Source organism: Chelonoidis abingdonii, chromosome 1, assembly GCF_003597395.2.
Source record: "Chelonoidis abingdonii isolate Lonesome George chromosome 1, CheloAbing_2.0, whole genome shotgun sequence".
In the NCBI taxonomy this organism is placed as follows: Eukaryota; Metazoa; Chordata; order Testudines; family Testudinidae; genus Chelonoidis; species Chelonoidis abingdonii.
In genome coordinates, this window is record NC_133769.1 from 79,791,080 (window position 1) to 79,817,950 (window position 26,871).

Here is a 26,871-nt window from a genome sequence, read left to right on the forward strand (position 1 = left end):
TTAAATATTGAGACTTTACAGGGGCATCAAATCTTAATATCTCAACTGGACATTGTCGAACACATTTTTGGGAAAATCTAGGACTGAGAATATGTTGGGGGCAGGCAGTGGCACAATCCCGCTCTGTAAAAGCAGATCCAGACTAACACGGCTACCCCTCTGATACCTGAATCCCTCTCTGGTCTCTATTGCAAGCCAGAATGTGACAGGGAAGTTTGAATGTATAGTCAGTGTACCTAACACCAGTTCTTCCAAATTTAAGATGCATAGATTGCAGACATTTAAAATCCATTGCAAAGTCCTTGATCCAAAAATAACACACCTTGTAAAGTAGATGTGTAAAGACTGTTATAGGGCACAGAATAAAGATGGTTAGAGCAGTTTCCCAAGTTTGTTTAATTACCAAGAATTATCCATTTTTCTGGTTCCCCTTATTTTTTATTTTTTTTGTTTTATATTTAATGTTCTTGTAAAGTGCTGTTGCCCTTAAGTTATTGCTATGTCTTTAGTGTTGACTCGGTTTAATAATTTTTTGTTGTTGGGGTATGCACCAAGCTTTTTGACATCTGCTTTCCAAGACCTACTGGTACTGCTTGGTAAAGGGACAGTCTCCTGATTTTAACCACTTCCCTTAATTGCAAAAACTGTTCTGGGAAACAGAACGGTGCTTGCCATGATTGTCTGAGTAATGCTTTAATAAGTGATAAAATAACAGTTCAGCAAGGGATATGTACACTCTCTTCTTTTCAGTGAGATATCCTTTATAGTTGTAAAATGGAAGGAATATGTTTATTGGTCATTAACCATCACATTAAGCTGAATAAACAGTACTAATTAAAGCTTAATAAAAATGGAAAAGTACTTTGTAGATTCAGAAGATGGAATATTGGAGTAGAACACCTTAACTTTCTCTTGAGTAACATACAGTAGGATGTATGCACAAAACCTAGGTAAAATATCATTTTTAATGGTATGGGGAAATTACAATCCAGTTGCATCTAAAGCAACTTCTACCAATTGCAGCACATTCATCAGGTTTTATGTGTAGAAATATACATACTGCAAACTGAGCAAATGGAATATGGAATCTATAAAGAGATGCTCTAGTTCAAAAGGAATCATTTTGGGGAAGTAATATGGCCTCTGTTATATTGGAGGTCAGTATAGATGATCACAGTGTCCCTTCTGGCCTTGGATTATATGCATTTATAAATCTAAAGAAGGAATCCAAAGTGTAGACTCTCATGTTTTCTTCTCATCTCGTCTCCATGTTGTCCATACAAGATTGCAAACCCTTCAGGGACCTAGCTTATGTCCACAAACAGGCCTAGCAGACTTGGGTGCTATTTAAATAATCATAAATAATGATAATGGCAGAAAGAAAAATATTTTTCAACTGAAGAGTTTTGTTGAGTGTGCCTGAGTTTTAATATTGTTGACAAGTGTATCGCAAATCTAGGGCAATAGCTAAATTTAGCTTGCCTATGCATTTTTGTAAGATTGAAGCTAGGAAATGTTAACGTGGTACGTAGGATAGAAGTAGTCCTAGTAATTCTGGGAAAACTTATGCTGAAAAAAAAAAAGTTTACCATTTTCTGTCTGTACCATCTCTAGTTTAGAAAGAATAGCAGTTGGAGAGAAACAGCTGCACATCATTATGATAATTTACCTTACCTTTTCATTTAAATTGCAAAATATACTTTCATGCAAACTTAAGCTGGGCAGTTTACTAAGAAAATACTATTTTGGTTCTTAGAATAACATGTAGTCAAATTCCAGTTCTTCTGAGATGTCCAGGTTATCTGGAGTATGATGGATGGATTTCTAGAACAAAAAGAAATTGGTTCAGTGATTGAACTCTGTTTTGCTGTCCTAGCCCATTCTCGTTGGTCTAACCAACAATCTTATTTTATTTCCTTCAGAGCTTTACAGAATGGCTTTATGTGAAACTAAAAGCTGGGTTTTGAGGGGATGGGAAATTTGGTCCAACTGTTACAGCTTTTCTTATCTTTCAGGATTTTAATGTTGGGATTTGTTAGTGTGTAGCCTACGTAAGAATAATTGATACATAATATAAATTAATACATGTGGTCTTGACATATGGAGCTGGATGAAATTTTTCCCACAAACACTTTTTTTGCCAAAAAATGCATATTCAGGTCATCTGAACTAATTCACTAATTTGAGGCAATTTCAGCAAATTGTTTTGTTTGGGGGGGTTTTGGGGGAGGAGAGATGTGTGGAAACTAAAATGTGAAAATGATTCATGTTCTCATTTCTATAACAAAATGTTTTGACTTTTTTTCATTTCAGAAAGAGGGTTTGTTTCAGGATTTCCCTCAATGGTATCTTTAAAAGGTTAAAAAGTCTTTAAAAAAAAAAAAAAACTCTGAAAAACTTTTCAGTAGACACAAAATGAAACTTTATGTTTTAGTTCACTGAAATTTTGAAATGTTTGGTTTTGGGTTGACCCATAATGATTTTTTTTCATTTTTTCAGACCTGCATCTGAACTGAATATTCAGTTATTTGTACAGCACTATTAGCATATGCTTGTAAAACATGGGTCTATGATTTTGGAGGGTTTTTTGTGTGTGGTGGGGGAGGTTTGTAAATAATTACTCCTGGAGGAATTCTGCACCATAGTGTACATGCAGAATTTATGTCCCCGCACAGATTTCTGTGCTTTCCTGCAGAAAAATGACTTTCTGATGGGGAAGCAAAGGGAAACCTCAAGAGCAGTCAAGCGGCCCTCTCTGGCAGCATGGGTGCATTGTTTCAGGGTCCAAAGAAGCCAGAAGAGAGGTAAATCACCATGGAGGAGGGAGGGGTTGGGTGCGTCCGAGCCAGTGGCTTCTAACCAGCTCTGAGCTCAGCTGCTAGTTCTGGAGAGACTGGGGAGAATGGGACAACTTCTTCCCCTTTAGGGACTAGGTCAAACCCACCCCCAGAAACCTCCCCTGGCAGCAGGAAACTCTGCACCCTTAGAACCAGTTTCCTGCCCCCATTACTCCTCATCCATGGGGGGAGGGGTTACCTGTGCACCCTACTCCTGTGACTCCAAACCTGCCCATACCCAGTCCCCTCTGCTGAGCCTCACTCCCTCAGCACCAAATCCCCCACAACCAAACCCCCACCTTGCTGAGCCTCACCCCCTGCATTCAGACCCTCCCCTGCACCCAGAGCACCCCCCACTGAGTCCTCCTCACTCAAACCCCCACCCCAATGAATCCTCCCTGCCCCTGGACCCCTATCTCACCAAACATACTTCCCCAGCCCTCCACACCCAGACCTCCCCTGCAAAGCCTCATCTCTCCCACATCCAGACCCCACAGCTGAGCCCCAACTACCTTCACCTACACCCCCCTGAAGAGTCCCATTGCCACTGCACTCGGAACCCCCCAATGAGCCCCTGTGCATCCAGATCCCTATGGCACCCAGCCCCCTACCGAGCTGCCTGCACCCAAATTGCACCACACTGAATTCTTTCACCCCACACCTGGATCCCCCCCACACTAAACCCCTCCACACTTGGATCTTGCTGGGCTGCCCACATCTTGTGTGCCTGTTGCGGAGGAGCAGAGGGCTGCAGGGTGATCTCCCACATCCGTGCAGCCAGTGGGCTGTGCTCCCCACAGCCATGCTGGAGCCTCCACATTTATTCATTGTTAAATAAAATTTGCAGAATTTTGAAACATTGTGCACAAAATTTTTAGTTTTTTTGGTGCAGAATTTCCCCAGGAGTAAATAATGTCCTCTCCCTCTGTGCAAAATGAACAGTCACTGGGAGTACTGTTTCTGAATACTGGAGCGCACTGTGTCATTTTCTGCTTTTACTGTATGTGTTCTGCAATTATTATAGCTTTTTTGTTACCCACGGTATCTGCCTGCAGTTTTACTATTTATTATGGCATATTAAAGTGCAGAACAGCCTGTACAACATGGTCGTTTTTCTTTGTTCACTAACTTCTTTGAGATGTGTTGCTCATGTGTATTCCACAGTAGGTGTGTGTGCTCGCCACGTGCACCAGTGCCGGAAGTTTTTCCTTTAGCAGTATTCGTACTGGGGGAGCACTACGACGACCCTTGGAGTGGCGCTTGTATACTGCCCTATAAGGGGAGCCGCGCACTCCCCTCACCCTCAGTTCTTTCTTGCCACTAGTGAAGGTAGTCAGAACTTTGTGCTCCAGCTGTGCTGCAGCCTTTTCTTCTCGACTTCAGTGGTACCGTTTGTGGATTGTTTCTTCAGTTGTTAGAGTGGGCTTGGGGCATGCCCTGTGCCCCAGGATTCAAGTCGTGCGACTCCTGTTGCCATTCTGTGCCTAGGAGTGACCCGCACACTGAGTGTCTCTGCTGCCTGGGTGAGACTCACATCAGCGACCATTGTAAGATCTGCTGGTCGTTCAAGCCAAGGACTAAGAAGGAGAGAGACATTAGACTTCAAGCTCTCCTGATTGAGTCGGCACTGGCCCCAATGCCGGCGTGCCAGGTGGACTCAGCACCAGCCGCTGCGTCGTCGGTGCATAGCGAGGACCCTTCGACCATTCAGCACCACTCTTCCTCCAAAAAGGAAAGGAAGGGCCCTGCCTCACAGCAGCGCTGTGACAAGGGAAAGGGGGAGGCTGGTCCCGCGTTGGACTGCCCTCGGTCCTCCCCGGGCTTAAGAACTCCAACTCGTGTGGAGCAGAGCAGCTCAGGACCGTCAGCCCGTGCATCCCCACCGGTAAGGATGCTGTCGACGCCGGAGGCAATGCAGGCTGCAAAGGACATTAGGAACCTGCCAGTCCTGAGCACGCAGCCAGGCACGGGCCCCAAGTCTCATGGCAAGCCTCTGTTGGGTGCCCCCTATCCCTCTCCAGCCAGCCGCAGTTCCCACTCTGATGATCGCTCCCCGCACCACTCGGCACACAGTGGCCACTCGTCTTGCAGCTCCCGCCCACCCTCAATGCAGGCCAGACCATCCGGGTCGCCGTCAGGATGGGAGTCACAGGGACCCTCGACGCCTCCTGCCAGTGAGTGCAGGCACCAAGAGAGGCACCAGGAATGCTCCCCTGCATGGCGTGGGTACTGCAGCTGCTCTCGATGGGATAGACACCATTATTCCCATTCCAGCTCCCGATTAGCTGGACATCATGCTCAAGACTCCCCTCAGGGTCCCTCGGCACTGGAGCACCGGTCCTCGCATCGCCATTACAAGACGGCATCACAGGCACCATTCCTATCTCTCCCGGGGCATTGAGCGTTTGTCGGCGACCTCGTCCTCGGTGCCCAGCCACCCATCCTCAGTTCACGCTGTTCAGCTGGGACAGCTGAACCATCGGGCTCTCAGCCGAATCAATGCCAAGGGTCCCTGTGGCAGGGACAGTGGTGCCAATGAGCACCATGGCCACCGATGCCAGCTGGGCCAGGGGCTTGTTTGGTCCCCGGACCATGTCAGGCTCCATTGGCCACATCCAGCGGCCTATTGGACAGGTCGGCAGGTCACAAGTCGGTGGACCCGCACCCGGACTCTGATCTGAGGCTCGACGCCCTGGCACCGACCAAGGCTCTCGGCTCTGTGCAGGCCCTCTCCCCAGCACCAGACGACACCATATCGGCACCTCCGCCATCAGTCCCACAGGAGGACTTCAAGGCACAGCAAGAACTGCTAAAGCGGGTGGCATCCAGCCTCCAGCTGCAGGCTGAGGAGATGGAGGGTCTGTCCAATTCCCTCTTCAAAGTTCCGTCTCTCTTAGCACCGAGCCGCATGGCTCTGCCCCTGCCCCAGGATATTGCCAACATCTCCGACACCTGGTGGCGAACCCCTGCCTCCTTGGCCCCTATGTCCAAGAAGGCGGAGAGGAAATATTTCGTGCTGGCCAAGGACCACAAATACCTCTATTCCCACCCGGTACCCAACTCGCTCGTGGTGGAATCGGTAAACCACAGGGAGCGACAGGGCCAGCCCACACCCACCCCCAAAAATAAGGATGCCAGACAGATGGACTCCTTTGGAAGAAAGCTTTATTCCTCTGCAAGTTTCCAGCTTAGGGTAGCCAACCACCAGGCCTTACTGAGCAGATATGACTTTAACCTTTGGGATTCTCTGCCTAAGTTGGAGCCCCTCCTCCCGGATTGGGATAGGAAGGACTTCAAGGTGCTGGTGGAAGAGGGGGCAGCGGCAGCTAAAGTGGCCCTGCAAGTGGTGTTGGATGCAACTGACACTGCAGCCCACTCGATGACTTCCGCGATTTCCATGCGCGCGGAGTCGTGGCTCTTGTTGTTGGGACTGTCAACGGAGGCCCAATCCCTGATACAGGTCCTCTCGTTCAATGGGAAGATGCTCTTTGCGGACCAGATGCACGTCAGGCTGCATGGGATGAAAGATTCCTGCACTACCTTGCAGACCTTGGCCCTCTACTTCCCTCCGGCTAAGGACAAGGACAAATCGCTTCCGGTGGCTCAACCTGCATGGAGTAGATACGAGCCCCCATATAAAAGACCCAGAGACCAGAAACACCAATCTCAGTGGCAGTCCCTCTCTGCCCCGCAGCCTGGGCCCTCCAAAGGCAAGAGGCAGGGAAAGAGGCGATTTTGACTATTTGCAGGGGGGCACCAGGCCTGTTGCCAGGGATAGTCCCCATTTAATAAAGTTTGCGTTCTGCAACCGGTTGTCTGCCTTCTGCAGGGTGTGGTCCCTCATAACATCGGTACCATTTCCAAGGGCTACATGTTGCAGTTCACCTTGCCCCCGCCAAATCATCCGCCCTCCATGGTGGCCCCAGGGGACCCGGAGCATGTCCGGCTCCTGGGCAAGAGGTGGACTGGCTACTGCACCTCATAGACTCATAGACTCGTAGGTCAGAAGGGACCAATATGATCATCTAGTCTGACCTCCTGCACAAAGCAGGTCATAGAACCCTACCTATCCACTTTTATAGCAACCCCTAACCCATGACTGAGTTATTGAAGTCCTAAAAATTGTGGTTTGAAGACCTCAAGCTGGGGGCGGTGGAAAGGGTACCCGTAGAATTCCAGGGCAAAGGGTTCTACTCCCGGTACTTCCTGATCCCGAAGGCCAAACGGGGCCTCAGGCCCATCCTGGACCCACAGGACCTAAACCAGTTTCTAGTCCATTCCAATTTCCACATGGTGTCCCTGGCCTCTATTATCCCCTCCCTGGTCCTGGGGGACTGGTACATGGCCCTGGACCTTCAGGACGCGTATTTTCACATCCAAATATTCGAAGGGCACAGGCGCTTCCTCCGCTTTCGGGTGGAGATGGACCACTACCAGTTTGCGGTCCTCTCGTTTGGCCTATCCACATCAGCCAGGGTCTTTATGAAATGTATGGCTGTGGTAGCTGCCTATCTCAGGCGGGAGGGCGTACAGATCTTTCCTTACCTGGACGACTGGCTCCTCAAGGGGGAGTCCTGCGCTGAGGTAAAGACCCACTTGGAGCTGCTCCTATCGACATGTGCCAATCTCTGCCTAGTGGTGAACAAGACCAAATCAACATTAGTTCCTGTTCAGCACATAGAGTTCATCGGGGCCCTGTTGGACTCCTCGAGGGCCACAGCCTCTCTCCCCTTGGACAGGTTCAATACCCTAAGGCTTTCCTGGTGACCACAGCAAGGGCGTGCCTTCAAATTCTGGGGCACATGGAGGTGTGTACGTATGTGGTCCACCATGCCAGACTCCGAATGAGGCCCCTCGAGATCTGCCCTCACCACCAATCATTAGGACACACTCTACGAGGCCTATGTAGTCCATGTCCCTATCCAAGACATTTGTAGGGCAGCCACTTGGGCCTCAGTTCACACATTTACTTCGTATTACGCGATTGTCTCCCAGTCTAAGGATGACGCCGGTTTTGGCAGGGCAGTACTTCGTCCTGAGCTATCATGAACTCCTACCCACCTCCAGCAGATATTGCTTGGAATCACCTACTGTGGAATACACATGAGCAATCACTCGAAGAAGAAAAGACAGTTATCTGTTTCGTAACTGGCTTTCTTCGAGATGTGTTACTCATATCTATTCCACATCCCGCCCTCCTTCCTTCCTATCGAAGTTGTCCGGTAGAAGGAACTGAGGGTGGGAGGAACCCATGGCTCCCCTTATAGCGCGATATACAGGCGCCACTCCAGGGGTCGCCGTGGTACTCTCCCAGTACGAATACTGCTAAGGGGAAAACTTCCAGCACCGGTGCACGTGGCAAGCACACACACCTACTATGGAATAGACATGAGCCACACATCTCGAAGAATGCCAGTTACGGAACAGGTAACTGTCCTTTCTCTCCAAAGCAGATCATTAAAAGTGTTTCAGCATTTTTCTTCCTGGTTTTCAGTGTTGTCTTCAGGATGAAAACATTTGATCAGGACTGAAACTCTTATACATGTATAAATACTTTCTCTATTTCTGCCAATAGCTGAGTATTATGTTTTTCTCCCCCTTTTACTTTATGTTTAGTTAAAAAATTATAGAACTGTTGGGCAGTTTTACAACTAAAAAAATGTGCACTATGAATGTATACTGTGAATCTGTATACTCTTTAATGAATTTGTACATACTGGCAATAGCCACATAGATGTTTTTAACTCATTTAGTGTTACTTTTCTTAAAAACAAAGGATAATAAATGTATGGGGTTCTTGTAATAGCATTACTTACAAGAGAAATGAAGAAAACAAAGTTAAAGTAAAAATTCTTCTTTCATTTACACTGTATTTTCACGGTGTTACTCAATTGGTTTCAAAGCAATCACTCCTGGGTTTATAGTAATAATATGAATATAGGATCAGAGAGACAAGGTAGGTGTGGTAATATCTTTTATTTCACCAGCTTTTGTTGGCGAAAGTGACAAGCTTTCAGGTTTCAGGCAACTTGAAGAAGAGCTCTGTGTAAGCTCAAAAACCTGTCTCTCTCACCAGCAGAAATTGGCCTAATAAAAGTTATTACCTCAGTCATCTTGTCTCTTTAATATCCTGGGACTGACAGGCGACAAGAACACTGCATACAGTGAAGAATGAGAATTTGGACAGCAAGGTGAAGACTTTGGTATCAAAGATTATGTATAGTTGGCTCGTGTTGTGTTGCATGTGCTTCAGAGTCAGGCACAATGCACAACAGGATGCATTAAACAGTGGTAGCCCTGTTTCAGAGTTTAGGTTTGTTGGTTTATCAGAAATGTAATGTTACTTAAACATAGGATGGTGAAGATATATTTAATTGACTGTATGGAAACGCTTATAGATCTTATCTAATCAAAGAAGGGCATATAGATAGAAATGCTGTGGTTATAATTTACAGCATCTTCTGCTATTGTACTAGTAACAATACAAAAAACACCCTTCATACAATTTTGTCTCCTTCCAAAACATATTTTCTTTTGAGTCTATGATGTCTGATTTTCAGGTGTGTCACTGTCCAACATACTGTTTGCTTCTTCCCCTTTGAGCTAACTTACATATCCTCCATGCAGGTCAGTTTCTCCTAGAAGAATCCCGCCTGATAGAAGCAGCTGAAATGGCAAAGAAGGCAGCTGAGCTGGACAATACAGAGTTTGATGTTGTCTTCAATGCAGCCCATATGCTCAGGTTAGTTCTCTACCTTATTCTTATTTGGTTTTCTTGCACTCTCTTTTCCCCCCAACCCCAAACTCTGCAGTATTTGCTTTTTGAAATACCCCTTTTGAAAGTTTTGTTTTAACTAATAAGGAAGAAAAAAAACTTTGGCAGACTCTAGCAGAGTCTGTTTTTAACTTTTCTATATTTTATACGCCTTAATCACTACCTTGGAAATTTCTGTATTTCACAAGCATGTAATCCTCTTTGTTTGTATATGAGAACAATATATCTTCTTCTCCTACAGTACCTTCAGCAACATTGCCTTTTAAATTATTTTTAAAGACTTGAGTCACAACAATAGAGAGACCATAAATAAGAGAATGGAACTCTACTGCTCTGACTGTAACTTGAGAGTATTGGAAATAGCAAAGAATATCAGATAAATATCATTAGGGAGTAGAAAGCTTATTAGAAGTCTAAATATTGGTCTCAAGGTTATGGAGACATTGAGAAATACAGGCGTGATTAATGATAATATCAGAACCCCTTGATTCAGGGACAGTCTAGTATTTAATTTTGTTCTATTATCTGAAATTTTAGCGGGCTTGTTCTTCCACTTAAAATCAATGCACCTTGACTTTCAGCAACTTTGAGCTTCTACCTAACCAATTACATTAAGCCCACATTACTGTATTAGTCTCCAGGATTTATTTCTAGGATAACTGTATGATGATTATGCTTCTTATGTACTTAAAAGGAAGAGCAATGACTGAACACAAATGGTTTGGGTTAGGCTGTATCTCACTTTAGAAAATATACTGTATATAATGTACAAAAATAAGGGAAATTTTTTTGAGTAAATACATTCAATTAGCACAGAGCAGTCATTAGAACAATTGTCTTAATAGACTTCTCTTGCTATGCAATTTATAATTTTAACATCCACAAACACAAAATGAAAAAGAAACTGGCTTGTAAAAGAAAACAGAGTAAGTTCTTAGTTGAGTGACCTACTTTCTAAACTGAACTGAAGATTCCTGCATCAGGATTTTGAAATAAGCCCCAAAATACCTTTAAAAGATTGTTAGAAAGAGATGGACTCAGTTCTTGTAGATCAGTAAAGGAAACGAAGACAAATGGTACAATTTTTCATCCATTAAATATTATCTCAAACACCAGCACCAACATGGATGGTTCTAAGGATCCTTCTGTTTGCCTTGCTCACTTTCTAACATTTAATCCTCCTTAGGAATGGGCATACCCAGAGTCATTCATCTAAACAATAGATTAATGAAGAAAGCTAGCCTAGGAAGTTAGGCACATAGATGATGGAATTCACTATAAAATGGAGTTTTGGTTTTGTCTTTAAAGTGAAGAAATGATACTGAGAGGCAATGGTGTATCATCAAGGTAGGTTAGTATTGTCAACCTTACAGGACTAGCTGCACCTCTCATCTCTTCATGGCATCTCTAAATGTACCCCCATCAGGTTTGACCTTGCCCTTTACCACCCTGGGATAAAATTATGCTATTCTCCTACTCTTAGGGCTGGTCTACACTACAAAGTTTGGTCAACATAAGTCATCTTGTGTCAACACTCAGATTTGTCTCTGGCCAACATAAACACCCCATTACAGCAAGTAAAACCACCTCCCTGAATGGCATGGAGCCAAGATTGATATACTGGGGTCAACGCAGTGTAAGTGTAGTAGGCTCCACTGCCATGGGGTCATGAACACTGAAAGCCCTCCCCCAAGTTTTTGAAATGCCTTTTCCTAATGGTCTACCTTGGCAAACACACCTCGCAGCTCTTCCTTGTTGCATGCAACTACCCAACCAACCATGCCAGCTCCACACAGTAGGTGCGCTCCTGCCAGGAGCAGACAGGAGTTAATGGTCTTCTGAACACATGGAAAGAAGATACTGTGCAAGCAAAAACATGGACATCTATGAACAGATTGCATCGGATTGCGGGCAGAGGGATATAACAGGGATCAGCAGGAATGCTATGTGAAATTAAAGGAACTTTGCCCGGGATAGTGCAAGGCCAGGGAGGCCAACAATAGATCTAATTCTGTCCTGCAGTTCTGCTGCTTTTACAACAAACTGCATGTCATATGTGGCAGATATCCCACCAGCACCCCTCAGACTAGTGTGGATACTGAGGAGGAAGAGAGGTGGGAAGATATTGTCGGAAGCTGCAGCCATGCCACAAGCCAGGATCTGTTTGAGACTCCATCATACTTGATCCAGTCCTACCAGACAAGCTAACAAGACAAAAGAGTAGAGTATAACAAACAGAGGTAGAATTGGCATCTGCTTTTCATTCCATGTTGGATTAGGCAAAGGGCCATGCAGGACAGTTTGTTCATGAACATAGGGATGTCCCTTCTATCCTCCTGAGAGAGCTTGATGAAACTTTCATGGAGATACTTTGCAATCCTTTACCAGTGTTTTTAGGGATAACTGCCTTATTTCTTTCTCTGTGGTAGACAGTTTCCCATGTTGCTTCACGATGAGTTCAGCTGGCACCATTGCAGTAAATAAATTAGCAGCATACAGGCCTGAGCAGCTTTGAGACCCAGTACTCAGTGCCTTTGTTACCCTCAAGATTAAATGATAATCTAAAACTATCACCACATGTGCAAAATAATGCCAGTAGTTGGTGCCATTGTCCTCCACTTGTACTCATGGAATAGGGACCAAAATTGTATTGCTTCACATGGAACAGAAACTCCTTCCCTCACCCTATCCCTGGCAGGCCATATTCACCCTGGCAGGACTGGACAGCTGTGCTATGCTGAGATGTTCCAAAGAAGAAGTGTCAATAAGAAGAAAGGGAAATATAAGTTTCAAAACTCCCTTCCATTATTCCATCCATGGTTGCTATTCCCTACACCTCTCTTTTCCACCTCCCCGCCCTCCCCAGCATACCAAGTGTTGTCATGGGTCACATCCTTACCCTTACCAATCCAGGCCACAGGACAGCAAGGAGAACCACAGCTTCACATACACTGACTTGTAAGAACCACATTTGAGGTATGTGTAGCCCCAATGGACTACATTTGTGCACTGAAATGGACAGAAATGTTTGCTGGCTTTCCAATTTGTTAAAAGTTTGCATTACATTCATTACCTGTGGGTTTTTTGCATGTTGTTTTTCTGCATTTTTCCCCCATTGAATAAAATTCTAGTTCTATTCTTCAAAAATATCTTTATTAATTTGCAATACATATTGCAGAATGCAATAGTTGAGCATTACTCAAAGCAAACAGTACTTGTGAATGTACAACAAGCACCACATAATTCTTAGCATCAGGAAAATACCTAGTCTCATTTATACATGTACAGCAAGCACTACATAGTTCTTAGCAACACCCAAAGCTCCAGGACCAGAGAACATGCCAGCACAGAACAGTACTATGGATTGCCATTAGTGCTCTTCTAAAGACTTCATCAACTGCATAGCTTCATATTGGGATCTTGTAATGACCTTGTGTCTGGCTGTTCTAAATCAGTAGAAAGCCACTCCACCTCCATCCTGGTGGCAGCTTTTCCCCCTTTGCTTCACAGATATTATTCAGGACAGAACAGGCAGCTGTAACTTTTGGGATATTTTTCTCACTGATATCCAATCTAGTGAGTAAACACCTCTAGCGTCCCTTCAGTCTATCAAAACCACATTCAACAGTCATTCTGCACCTGCTGTGCCTATTGTTGAATATTTCCTTGATGTTGTTGAGGTGGCCAGCATACAGCTTCATGAGCCAGAGGGAAACTGGGTCCTCCAGAATCACTATTGGCATTTCACTGTTGCCAATGGTAATCTCCCAGTTGGGAAAGAATGTTCCTGCTTACAGCTCTCTGAACAGACCTGTGTTCTTAAAGATGCATGTGTCATACACCTTCCCTGGCCAGCCCACACTGACGTCAGTGAAGTATCCCCAGTCATCCATCAGTGCATGCATAACCATAGAAAAGTAGCCTTTTTTGTTGATGTACTCTGTGGGAAGGTAGGTTAGTGCCCAACAACAGTTCAGGAACCCCATTGCTGTAATTCCATCCACTCTGTCACATTGCTGAGAGTCAAAGTCCTGTGTAGCAAGAGACAATTAACGGCCCTGCACACTTGAATGACAACAGCCCCTAATGTGGATTTGCCAACTCCATAAGGATTTCCCGCTGACTGGTGGCAATCTGGCATTCCAGGCTTCCGGAGTGCCATCACCACTCACTTTCTTACTGTCAGTGCAGCTCTCATTCTAGTGTCCCTGGGCTTGGGCGAGCTCAGCACACAGATTCAGGAATGTGACCTTTCACATCCAAAAGTTCTGCACCTCCTACTTGTCATCCCAAATCTCCATTACGATGCGATGTCACCAGTCAGTGCTCATTTCTCATGCCTTGAAGCAGCACTCCAGCATCTGCAGCTGCTCCATGAACACCAACAACAACCTTGAATAGTTTTTCACTATGTTCCTCAGCAAACTGTCCTTGAAGAAACTGTAATGTCCTTCATTGTTATGGTACTTCCTACAGGTCTGGAAATAGAGGAAATTCATGCGATCTGTGTTTGCAACATTCATGAGAACAATGCAGAGTTCTGCAAGTTCTGTGCTTTTATCAGAGATGGCAGACACTGAAAAGTGCTGCATGGCTTTGTGGGGTTTTTAAAAAATGGTGTACAAATTATGGGATATATCTAGTATTATGGGATGGAGAAAGTTGCATACTGGGAACTTGAGCCCTGTGTGAGTCATGCCTATCCAACAACATTGCAAAAATTTCCCAAGAATTGTTATGACAGATGGCAGCAAGTGGCACTCTGGGATATCTGCCTATGGTTCACCACAATTTGCATTGAGAGAAGCACTTATGGTGAGTAAGCACAGGGCTGATTCAAGCAGCAATATTTGCACGCACCCGCATGATATACAAACTTTGATGGCTGTATGGCAGTGTAACTTGCATTAACCAAAGTTTGCATTGTAGACATGGCCTTAGACTGGGTCGCAGGCTACAACACTCTGGGTTCACTTTCTCTCTCCCTTTCTCTGGAGTATGTCAAAGTCCAGACCCAAGTCCTACTGTTTTCTGAGTCTGGTTAAATTGGTGTGGCTGGCTTAGCAGGAGTCCAGGAAGCAACATTAAAGTCAACAGTCCTGGGTGTTTGCTGAGAGATTATTAGCTGGTCTGTTACCTCCTTCCTGCCTACATTTCCTGACAATCCTGCTAGTGAATTCACTCAATATTTGTGTACAGTAAACAACAAATAACAGTCAGACTAACAGAATATATATTCGTAAGTTGTTGTAGCAGCTCCAAATCCATCCCAAAGTGTTTGTGGGATTTTTGGAGGAGGTGGGTTTTCAGAATGAATTTGAATGACAGAGAACTGATATGGTTCCAGGCAGTTGGATTAGAAGGAAAGAGGGTGTAGAGATATGGGTGAGAAGGAAAGGAAGTGAATGGTTATAAACAGAGCATTAAAGGTGGCAAGGTGGAATGCAACAACAAACCAGAACAGAGAGTAAGTGAGTGCTGCCTTGAAAGCAAAGCTGAGAATTTTAAACAGCATAGCAGGCAATGATAGATAATGGAATGGCCCAGAGGAATTGTGCAGGCTGATTGTCAAGTGAGAGAGATGATTTTAGATGCTAGATGGACTGGAGGATTGTGAGGTAGAAAATGTTAGATTAGTGGTGTTAACAGGGGATGAACTTTGTAGCTATGGTTACAGAGAAGAAGAGATGGATTTAAAATAAATTGTTTATTAAAAAACAGCAGGATTTGTGTTGGCCTGAATGTAGAACAAAAGATTCAAAATGACAGGAAGGTAATAACAATACATGATAGCAGTAGGATTTTTGAGGTAAACGCCAGTTTTTGTAAAGCCAAAAATATAAAATTACTTACATTTTTTAGAGCAGCGGTGGGCAATCTCCAGCCTGCAGGCCACACACAACCCATCAGGGTAATCTATTGGCAGGCTTCCAGACAGTTTTACATTTGCACGGCCACTCATAGCTTCCAGTGGCTGCGGTTCGCCGTTCCTGGACAATGGGAGCTACGGGAAGCCGCAGCCAGCACATCCCTGTGACACACATCCTTGTGGTGGAAACGATGAACCATGGCCACTGGGAGCTGCAGGTAGCCATACAAATGTAAACAAACTGTCTGGTAGCCCACCAGTGGATTACCCTGACGGGCTGCAGGTTGCCCACCACTGTTTTAGAGAGACAAAGTGGGTGAAGAAATATCTTTTATTAGACTTTGAATTTTCACGAAGAGAATTTGATTCAATAAAAGATATTACCTCAACCACCTGGTCTCTCTAACCAACATGGGACCCACATGGCTACAACAACACTACAAACACTATTAAAAAAATTTAGTAGCTTTTGCATTTAAAGTGTCTTTTATTTTAGTGAGCAACTTTTCTTGCACCTTTTTCCCATAAACATTAACTCAGAGTAGAATAAATGTTTAACTACAAACATCCACATTCATTCCTCTGAGCAATATAAACATTCCTACATAACAGGAATAAGTGGCATTTAAATAATTAACAAAGTTACTCTTTGTACTCATAAGAGGAGCAAATCCTTTTTGCTTGCCGGGGCTTGCTCAGGCAGTCCCACTATTTCAGTGGGATGACTCTGGTCAGCAAGGAAAGCAGGATTTGAAAATGTTATCACTTGTCAATACAGAATTAGGAAATCCAGTTTACTTATAATTGCCTAAACTCAAATATCGAACTGTCATGCTTATCTTGTATATTTCTTTGACTCCTACCTTGTTTTATTGAAACATATTAATGTAAACTCAAATATTTACAGAAATACAATTTATCATTTAGCTTTTGTGAAATAGACTAATTATAGAGAAATTCCTTAATATTAATAAAGCAAGCAGTCAATTTGATATTTCCTAACAAAGACCCTGTACTTCCAATGAGCTCTGTAATAGGTAAGGTTTCTGGATTTCAGTGGCACAGGTGTGCCTATCTGAGGCTCACTGCAGGTTCAGGGCCTTTGGGAGTCAATATGAGTTGTAGGTCCTCTGCAGCTTTCCGATTTTGCGCCTGTGTGTCCAAAACAAATTTCAGCCTGAGGCCTGATGCTCAGCATGCAAAATGTAGTCCAAATAGTTGAAGTTTGGCAAAGTTATAAGAAACTGAAAACAAGGTGGAGGGTGATTGAGTGACATAAATAAAAATAGGATGAAGGTTGAAATGTTTACTGTCTGATCATGATTTTATTATAGCATCAAAAGTTTCATTTAAGAATTAAGACTTGGTGCCAAATTCTGGCTTTCTAGATTATTTTTCCTTACATAGAAGTTCCTGGTTTTCTTTGGTCGGGCAGATGCCAGATTCTCACTTAATACCAGGAGCTTTCAATTCAGGGCTTTATAACACAGCTGATGCCAAGTTGACATAGGTTAACAATCCTTCCCACTGAAATATTTGCATGTCTAGACAAGTAGAATGTAATCACTACTTTATTTTTATTTTTAAGGGCTGATTAGCAACATAAGAATTTAAATGAATCAGTCTTGAATTGTTTGTCTTTTATTTGGGTGTCCATGGAACTTAGGAATCATGCTTACTCAAGTCCAATTGTGAGATTCGAGGTGGTCAATTGACACTATATGGGGAGGGCTCTGAGTTACTACAGGTAACTCCTTCCCAGGTGTCTGGGTGGTGGGTTTTGGGGTCAGGAAGGAATTTTCCCCCAGGTCAGGTTGGCAGAGACCCTGGAGGTTTTTTGCCTTTCTCTGCAACATGGCATACAGGTGACTTGCTGGTTTGAACTAGTGTAAATAGTGGATTCTCTGTAACTTAAGTCTTTAAATCATGATTTGAGGACTTCAGCAACTCAGCCAGAGGTTATGGGTCTATTACAGGAGTGAGCGGGTGACACTATGCGGCCTGCAATGTTCAGGAGGTCAGACTAGATATGGGGTGGGCAAACTTTTTGGCCTGAGGGCCACATCGGGTTTCTAAAATTGTATTGAGGGCCTTTCAGCAGAGGCTGTGCCCCCCAGACAGCCAGGCATGGCCTGGTCCCATCCCCTATCTGCCCCTCCTTCTTCTTTCCCCCTGACGCCCCCTCCCGGGATTCCTGCCCCATCCAATTTGCTGTCCCCGACAGCCCTCAGAACACCTGCCACCCCAATCCCTCCTCTCATTCCTGACTGCTCCCCCCCATCCAACCACCACTTCTCCTTGTTCCCTGACCACCACCAGAATCCCTGCCACTGACTTCCCCCTGCTGCCCCATCCAACCCTGATCTCATTCCTGGCAACCCCCTGAGAACCCCTTCCTCATCCAACCATCCCTTCTCCCTGTCCCCTGATCGCCCCTGGAACCTCAGCCCCGACTGCCCCCTGCCGCCTCATCCATCCCCCGCTCCTTCCTGACTTCCCCCTGGAGACCCCTGCCCCCATTCACACCCTCGCCCCCTGACCACCACCCTGAACTCCCCTGCCCTCTATCCAGTGTTTTAATATCATGTGCTGCGAAGAGCCACAGGAGACACATTAAATAGCCACTTGCAGCTCCTGAGTCTCAGTCTGAGTATCACTGGTCTAGAGGCTTAGTTTAAGGGTTGCTTCTGACCAGGATCTAAATGCTAGACAGCAAGTTGTGTTGTGGAAGAGGGCAGATATTTGTACTTAAGCATTGGGAGTCAAGCAGCAGAAGTCAGGTCTGCTTTCAAGGTCACACCATAGAAAGCCTAGGATATAGTTCAGAATGATTGAAAGCAGTCTTTCTTCTCTAGCTATTCCCCAGTTTCTCCTGGCTTCCTTTCCCTTGCTTGAATTTTATTCTTATCACTGTTGTATCTAATATTTTTCTCTAAGTTATGCATCCTCCAGTGGAACCCTTCCATTGTTTGACATTGATCCAGAGCCATTTGCTGCTTAGTGGCATAGGGTTACTGCAATTTCCTACCTCCATGTCTTTTATTTTTCTCAAGGGGAAACCATTCCAGGGCTTAACATAATGAATTCTAGTTTAGATTTCCAGTGAGAATGTGAATCAGAACTCTACTGTACCTTAGCTGAAGGAACGATTTATGAATGCCTCAATAATAGAACTTGCATTTTCCTCACAAGATTAGTATGGATTGAATGCATTTATAAAAACAATTTTTAATAAGGAACTATAAATTCAAATTGACTTCAACTTGAAAATGAATGGTCCATGTTTCAAGATATATTTGAGGAAGGAAAGAGAGTAATGTATTTCCAATTGGCTAGAGGGGGCATGAATTTCAATCCATTCCATGTTTGTATGCAAGCAATTCTTTCCTAAGGAAAATGTGCCTTTTTCCTTTACCTCCTGGGCAAGGCACATTGTTTGTACAGAAATTTGCTGCATTTAGGATTGTTGTATTTCCTGACCTTCTGTGAAATGAAAGCTCCCTGACATATTCAATTGTACTTGTATTTTACTAAGTTGTGAAATTTAGCTTTTTGCTCAGGAGTTTTAAGTGCCACAACATCCCTTTGACTATAACAGCAGAAATGTTTCAGAAGTGTGCTAAACGAATATTTTTAGACACTCACTTCTTACCGCTCAACCACTGAACTGATAAATGTGCAGAGTAATTTAAAACAGTTGATGGGTATAAACTGGGTTTCCTGTGGCAAACTGCTTGTCAGGAAATGGTTTCAACTTACTTGAAAACTATGTGAAACTTCAAAAGGATTTTCCTTCCTCCATATTACTCCAAAGACCAATAACTGTCTATCAAAATGCATTGATTGGAATGAATTGCCGACAGCACATTGTGTGGTTAATTTTCAAAACTCCAGTGGAAAGTTGAATGGAGGTTTAACACTTGCAATCTATGATCCCTGAACGATAAACAGTTTAAAAAAACCTCCTAGGTAAAACCTGCAGATCCAAGTGTTCTGGAAATGATACTTACAAGTCTTCTGAAAATCTAGAAAAAATGATGAAATCTGAGTTTTGTTATGCTTTTTTCCCCACCTCTTCCATCCTCTAAAAGCTGCAAGATAATGTGCCACAGGATAAGAATATGAACTTAACAAAGAATGCATCTTTAACCCCCCTGACAGACAAATGTGCCAAGAGTCGCCTGCCAAGAGTGAGAATTCTACAGATAAGACACATGGGCTTCTTTTTAACTTCCTCCTGGTACCAGAAACCATACTACATGTGTCCTTCTGTTTGGTTTAAGCATTGTAATAAGCAAAATATTATTAATGGTGGAAGATGTAACCTACCTGGTTTATTTGGTTGTTCTTGTCCATATGCCAGCATCCTTATGACAGTGTTATTGGAAGGGAATAAAGACATGAGTTGCTTTGTTACAACCCAAACTTAGACATATATAATACTTGAAGATATGGCTAATTTTGTAAATATTTTACCAGATCTTCAGCTGGTGTAATCTGGCAAAGGGCCATAAACTTGCATCAGCTGTTTTGCTGTATCTGGCCCACTGTATTTCTTTGCACTGTACACAGAAATCCTATTATAACTAAAATGTGAATAAGACTAAAAAGAGCATTTCATTGTAGAGAACTGATATTCAGAGCTATAAAAATAATATTTATATTAGCATTTGGTAATAGGATATTTTTAAATGGGGGAAGCAAATACAGTTGTCCATCTGTACACTTTCCATGTTTATCCAAGAAAAACTAAGTAGTAGTTTTATTTTTTTTCCCCTGTACCAATAGACAAGCCAGTCTCAATGAAGCAGCGGAGAAGTATTATGAAATGGCAGCAGGATTGAGACCTAATGTGAGTGTGGTTTTTTTGTTTTTTTTTTCCTTTATGGCATGTGCTATTCAAAACAATGAACTCAGATGTGTTCAATCCTGTGGTGCTTTGAGGAAAAACTAATTGTAGGAGTGTTTGATCTCTGAGCCTGTACTTTGAATACTTTTAATGAATAATTTGATAGTAGTAGAAATCAAAAAAGCTTTTCATTTGTCAAACTAATCACTATATTTTTTTCTATTCTTCTTGGTATAAAGTTCCAAAAACAAGTAGAAGATTATTACTTAAAGATTAAATGAATTGGAGCAGTGGCTGGGAGGGGCAGGGGCATGGGGGGGGTTGGCTTAGATTTACTTATGCAAAGTCAAATGTGTTACATTTTGGGGGTTCTCCTAATGCCAGACTTTTTCACCAGAGAATGGAAAGATTATCTGAGTTCCAGATACTAGATAAGAAATTTTAAACAATATTCAGCCTTTTTCTCTGTAATGAAAGTTTTGTTCTAATACAATCCCAAAGTTGCTGTTATCTCAGATATAACTTCATACTGTTATGCACCATAGACAAAGTAACTACTTTTTTTACTTTGAAGAGAAGGTAGAAAGGAGTGGGGAGGGAGGGATGGAGGAGGTTGGAGGGGAACATGCACATGGGTTTATCCACAGCCCTTTCAAAAAAAAAACAACCTGTTTCTACATCACTAAACTTGATAATTGTTTCTTTAGAATGTTCCGATAAGCATCACTCATGGGGAATAAGGACTGCAAGAAATAATTCACACTCAATAAAAAAATAAAAGTAATTAAGACAGCTTTTTCTTTTTGTCAATTACTTACCCCATATTGTATATTTTGTGTGATTACCTTCCCAATTTAGAAATAAGACATGAAATCCTGAAGTCAATGATAAAACACCCATTGACATCACTGTGGCCAGGATCTCACCCAAGATGTTTAACACCTGGGGCTATCTAATGAAGTAAATCTAGAAAACACATTCCCAGACAAAAATAATTTTCTGAGCCTTGTTGAAAATATATTTCAGTAACTTTAAAATAAAACATCAACAAAATTCCTACAAAAATATAGTAGATTTAAAAACAAATTGAGGAAAATTCAGACTCAAAAGTAAAAAGACATAAAATAAACCAGATTATCTGAAATTATAAAATGCATAGTTTAAATATGCAAAAATCCTTAGCTAACTTTCCATATTCCATTCTTTGTTTTTTTCATACCTACTTTGTAAGTTTCCATTTGGAGAACTGAAGAATTTTCTGTATGCTTTTAAGAAGTCCTAATACTTTCCTTGACTTAAATGTCGGAAAGCAACTCAAATGGTACATAGTTGGTACAACCACTGTTCTTCAATTTTCAGTTAATCATTTTACTCTCAAAAGGTCTTTTAGTAATCTGCTGTCTATTTCTGTAGTCATCTGAAATTTGGGGAATATAGTACAGTTTGAGGATAGAGTATCAAAGGTATTCCACTGAGCACTGGCTTTATTCCAATGATATGGTGCTTCATCACCAGCATAACTTCTGTTCTCTCTTCAGGTAACTTCTAGAGGTTTATTTTGAAGGGGAGGTGGGTTGGCAGATTGTTAGAACTCAGATCATTTACTTAAGAAGGAAAAGAAATTAGAAGCATGTAATCTTTTCAGTTTAATTTGAGTAACTATCTTTATTTTCAACCATTTACTGCCAATTAATTCGGGGGGAGGAGAGGCAAGAAAAGAGTTATGCAAATAATACTTTATCCAAATAATTTAATGAGCTATGTTGCATATGTGCAGCAATTTATACATAACCTTAAGACTCTAGCTTTAAACAATTTATGTGGATTTAATATCAAGTAGTCCTGATGAAGGAACTATTTATCCACAGAGGAGCAACAGTGAAAGCTTTCCAAACACTGCCCTGCCAGCTCTGATGTGGAGGAAAATCATCTAGGGCAGCGGTTCTCAAACTGTGGGTTGGGATCCCAAAGTGGGTCGTAACCCTCTTTGAATGGGGTTGCCAGGGCTGGCTTAGACTTGCTGGGGCCCAGGGCTGAAACCCGAGTGCCGCTGCCCAGGGTCGAAGCCAAAGCCTGAGGGTGTCAGCCCTGGGCTGCAGGTCTCAGGTTGCAGGCCCCTTGCCTGGGGCTGAAGCCCTAGAGTTTCAGCTTTGGCCCCCCTGCCCAGAGCGGTGAGGCTCAGACTTTGGGCCCCACACTCAGGGCAGTGGGGCTTGGGCAGGCTCAGCCTTCGGTCCCCCCTCCTGGGTTGCGAAGTAATTTTTGGTATTAGAAGGGGATTGCAGTGCAATGATGTTTGAGAACCCCTGGTCTAGTGCAACAGGGGCAGCTCATTTTCCAAAGTTTATGAAGTTCTTGGCCTCTCTGTTACTTCTGACAATCAGTGCAAAGTATGTTGGTGCATTTGTACTACGGCAGCTGGAATTAAGACCCACCAAACTCATTGCATATAAGGGCCACCAAACCTGCATTAATGGGACACAACACGGGTCTGTCATTGTAGACAGCTGGTTTGTTACCAGCTCTGCCTGACATGACCTTGTCCAATCTCTGTTGGCGGTGGGTGAGAGGTGCTGGGTGGAGGGGGAGGAGCTGCGGCCGGAAGAGGCAGAGCGAGGGCAGAGGATGCTTGGCGGAAAGGGGCGGAGCTGGGACAGGAAGAGGCAGATGGGGGCGAGAAGATGTGTCGGGGATGGAGTGGGGACAAAAAGAGGCAGAGCGAGGATGAGGACTTGGGGGAAGGGTTGAAGGGGGTGGGTTTTCAGGATGGAGTACCCCCAGAGAAAGCTGAAAGTTGGCGCCTGTGATGCAGGCATGCATCCACCCTACAAGGTGCATGACACTTGGCAGATACCATTTCCTAATTCTTACACAGATTAAACTTTTTCATATCAGTTTACTTTGTTTTTTGTCTCAGTTCTGCTCACCTTTCCATACCTTACCGTTTTATTCATAACTTTTAATTATTCACTCTAGACTAGGGTACATCTACACTGCTAACTGAGGGGTGATTGTAGCATGAGTAGACATACCCATGCTAACTTTAATCTAACAAGCATGGGTAACAATAGTAATGAAGATGTGACAGCGTGGACTTAAACACAGGTAAGCTGCCCCAGCAGAAGATTGTAAGGGATGCTGGGTACAGGAATTAATTCAGGGAAGTTCGATGACCTGAATTATACAGAAGGTCAGACAAGATTATCACAGTGGTCCATTCTGTCTTTATAGTCTGTTCAGTGTGCAGGATAAGCAAAGGTTCAAGCTGGTTCTTGTTTTGTGAAAATTGGTTCAGCTATCTGTAGCAATGAATAGATAGTGTCACATTGTGTGACTTTCACCCAGAATTACTCACTTGACTAATACTGTACTTTTTGTAGACAGAGTATTTCATCCCTGTTGGAGCATTTGTGTCTTGCACATCTATTCTGTTTTGTACATTGCCAGGAGGTTAGGGCACAGCTGTAAGCAGCAGAGGCTGCAGCAATAAAATTCTTCATCCTGAGCCACTTTGCACTCTGCTGCTGAACTAATTCATTTTTACTGTAGCAGTTGTAAAAAGGCTCCATGCTCACTCAGAGTGAGGGGAAAAAAGTGTTTGGTGGCAAGAGGAGAAACAATCTGAAATAGACAAACTAATACAGTAATAGGATTGTGTTTTAAAAATCAGGTTGATGTACAATGAAATCCTTCAAAAATCCTGGTAAAAGCTTTCAGCACTGAATAAACTTGTGATTGTAAGATGTATCTGTTAGGTCTCCCTGGGGTCTGTCTTGAGTCCAGGACTGGTCAATATTTTCATTAATAACTTGGATAATGGAGTGAAGGGTATGGTTATAAAATTTCCAGTTTGGGAGGGTTTGTACGTACTTTGGAGGACAGGACTAGAATTCAAAAGGACCTTGATAAATTGGAGAATTGGTTTGAAATCAACAAGGTGAAATTGAACAAGGACAAGTGCAAAGTACTTCAGTTGGGAAGTCAAAATCGAAGAAATACAAATGGGGAATAACTGTCTAAGCCAGGGGTAGGCAACCTATGGCACGGGTGCCAAAGGCGGCACGCGAGCTGATTTTCAGTGGCACTCACACTGCCCTGGTCCTGGCCACCAGTCCGGGGGGCTCTGCATTTTAATTTATTTTTAAATGAAGCTTCTTAAACATTTAAAAAACCTTATTTACTTTACATACAACAATAGTTAAGTTATATGTTATAGACTTATAAAAAGAGACCTTCTAAAAATGTTAAAATGTATTACTGGCACGCAAAACCTTAAATTAGAGTGAATAAATGAAGACTCGGCACAGCTCTTCTGAAAGGTTGCCAAACCCTGGTCTAGGCAGTAGTACTGCTGAACAAAATCTGCGGGTTATAGTGGATCACAAATGGAAGATGAGCCAACAATGTGGTGCAGTTCAAAAAAAAAAAGGCTAAAAGTGTTTATGTAAGACATGGGAGGTAACTGCAGCTCTGCTCAGCACTGGTGAGTCTTCAGCTCGAGTACTGTGTCCAGTTTTGGGCACCACACTTTAAGAAAGATATTCATGAATTGGAGGGAGTCCAGAGGAGAGCAAAAAGATGATAAAAGGTTTAGAAAACCTCACTTATGAGGAAAGATTTAAAAACTATACATGTTTAGTCTTGAGAAAAGAAGACTGAGGAGCAACCTATTAACTATCTTCAGATATCTTAAAGCCTGTTACAAAGAAGAAATTAATCAATTAGATATTAGAAAAAACTTTCTAACTATAAAGATAGTTAAATTCTGGAATAGATTACCAAATGAGATTGTGGAATCCCCATCACTGGAGGTTTTTAAGAATAGGTTGGGCACGTACCCATCAGAGAGTGTGGGTCCCTCATCAGCATGGGAAGAAGGACTATATGACCTCTTTAGGTCCCTTCCAACCCTACATATTTTATGATTCTATGATTGTATTGAAAAATATTGGAAATGCTATATTTTCCTACTGTAGTTGCCTCCGAAAATGTTGAATTTTTTTCTCTGAAGTGGAAGTGGTCTTGAATTCAGCACAGGTGAGTTTTATATATATAAATGCTCCTGGACTACAAGAATTATGACAATGTAGCCCAACAGCAGTAGAATATGATGTACAACCATGAAGCAGGGAAAAAACATTCTGCCTGTTATTAGTTCCATCTTAAGAATATTCATGCGTCAGCCCTATTGTCAACAGAGATATGCTAATATCACTTATAACAATTTTCATCCAATCAGATTTCAGGAGAGCATGAACTTCTGTCAACTGTAGTAATCACTACAAAAATTCAATGCTGTTTTTGTTTTAATTGTATTTTTAAATGAGGTATATGTCCTCCAACCTACTTATGCTCTTTTCTGTCACAAGGCTGATGCATGAACAATACATTCTTATTTTATTTATCTTTATTTGCCATGGGTAAATCAGGGGCGGCTCCAGACACCAGCATGTCAAGCGCGTGCTTGGGGCGGCAAGCCACTGGGGGCGCTCTGCCGGTCACTGTGAGGGCAGTAGGCAGGCTGCCTTTGGCGGCTTGCCTGCAGAGGGTCCACTGGTCCCACCGAAGCCACGGGACCAGCGGACCCTCCGCAGGCAAGCCGCCGAAGGCAGCCTGCCTGCCATGCTTGGGGCGGCAAAATGCCTGGAGCTGCCTCTGGGGTAAATCATATTAGATCCTTCTCGATCACTACAAATATGTGTTAATTCTGGCAATGTTCTTCTCAATGAGTGTTAACTGGGAAAATGTTAATCCAGCCTGGTAATAACAAATGCCACTGCACAACAAGATATACAGGAAGAGAATTTATAGACATTTAGCTATTTCCCCATAATTATATAAATGAGAATATTATTGAGAAAGATCTGTGCTTAGAGATGATTTCTACTTATCACTCCTTTGTGATGTTCCAAAACCAGAAAATTCTTTGGCTATGTTATTAGGCACTTCAAAAATGTGTTTCAAGCTAATTTTGTTGTGGAAAAATCAGTCATCTAGAAACTTGTTTAATCTGATATCATTTTCCAGAACATAAGATATTGATTAAACCTTAACTTTTATTTATTTGTTGGGACACCATTTGTGTAATAGTGTAGCATTCCTAATTTCTTAAAGTCTGAACTTGGACAACATAGCCCGCAAAAGCTCCTCCACATCTGGCCATCACTCTTGAAAAGAAGGGGGACTTTGAAGAATGGCCTCTGGAGTATTAAATGAAAGCTCACCAGATCTTTGAGACTTTGAGCCACTACCTTGAGCTGATTGGTTTAGATACATTCCTCTTGAAGATGCCATGACCTGCAAGCCACTACCCTCCTAGTGCTGCTTGCAGTCTGCAGCTCTTGACAGTTTTAAGCCCCATGTCATCATCACATTGTCAGAGACAGCTGTTTCCACTCTACCACTTCAAAGGGGTTTGATTAAATATCTCACTGTAACAACATACACAAAGACACACTCACAGAATGAGTGGGTAAGGAGAGCTGCACCTTTAGGTAAAGCAAATACAATCTCCGCTGGATAGCTTAATCATGTTGTGGAA

The 26,871-nt window shown here is 43.0% G+C and overlaps 1 protein-coding gene across 2 annotated transcripts in view; it reads left to right on the plus strand.

Moving 5' to 3' along the window:
* TMTC2 (transmembrane O-mannosyltransferase targeting cadherins 2) overlaps positions 1-26,871 on the plus strand; it is a 374,316-nt gene that overhangs the window by 324,425 nt on the left and 23,020 nt on the right. For both annotated transcript variants that reach the window (XM_032777505.2, XM_075066793.1), the window contains 2 exons: positions 9,465-9,579; positions 20,270-20,333. In XM_032777505.2, coding sequence (XP_032633396.1) covers positions 9,465-9,579; positions 20,270-20,333 — 179 coding nt within the window. The remainder of the gene's footprint in view (positions 1-9,464; positions 9,580-20,269; positions 20,334-26,871) is intronic.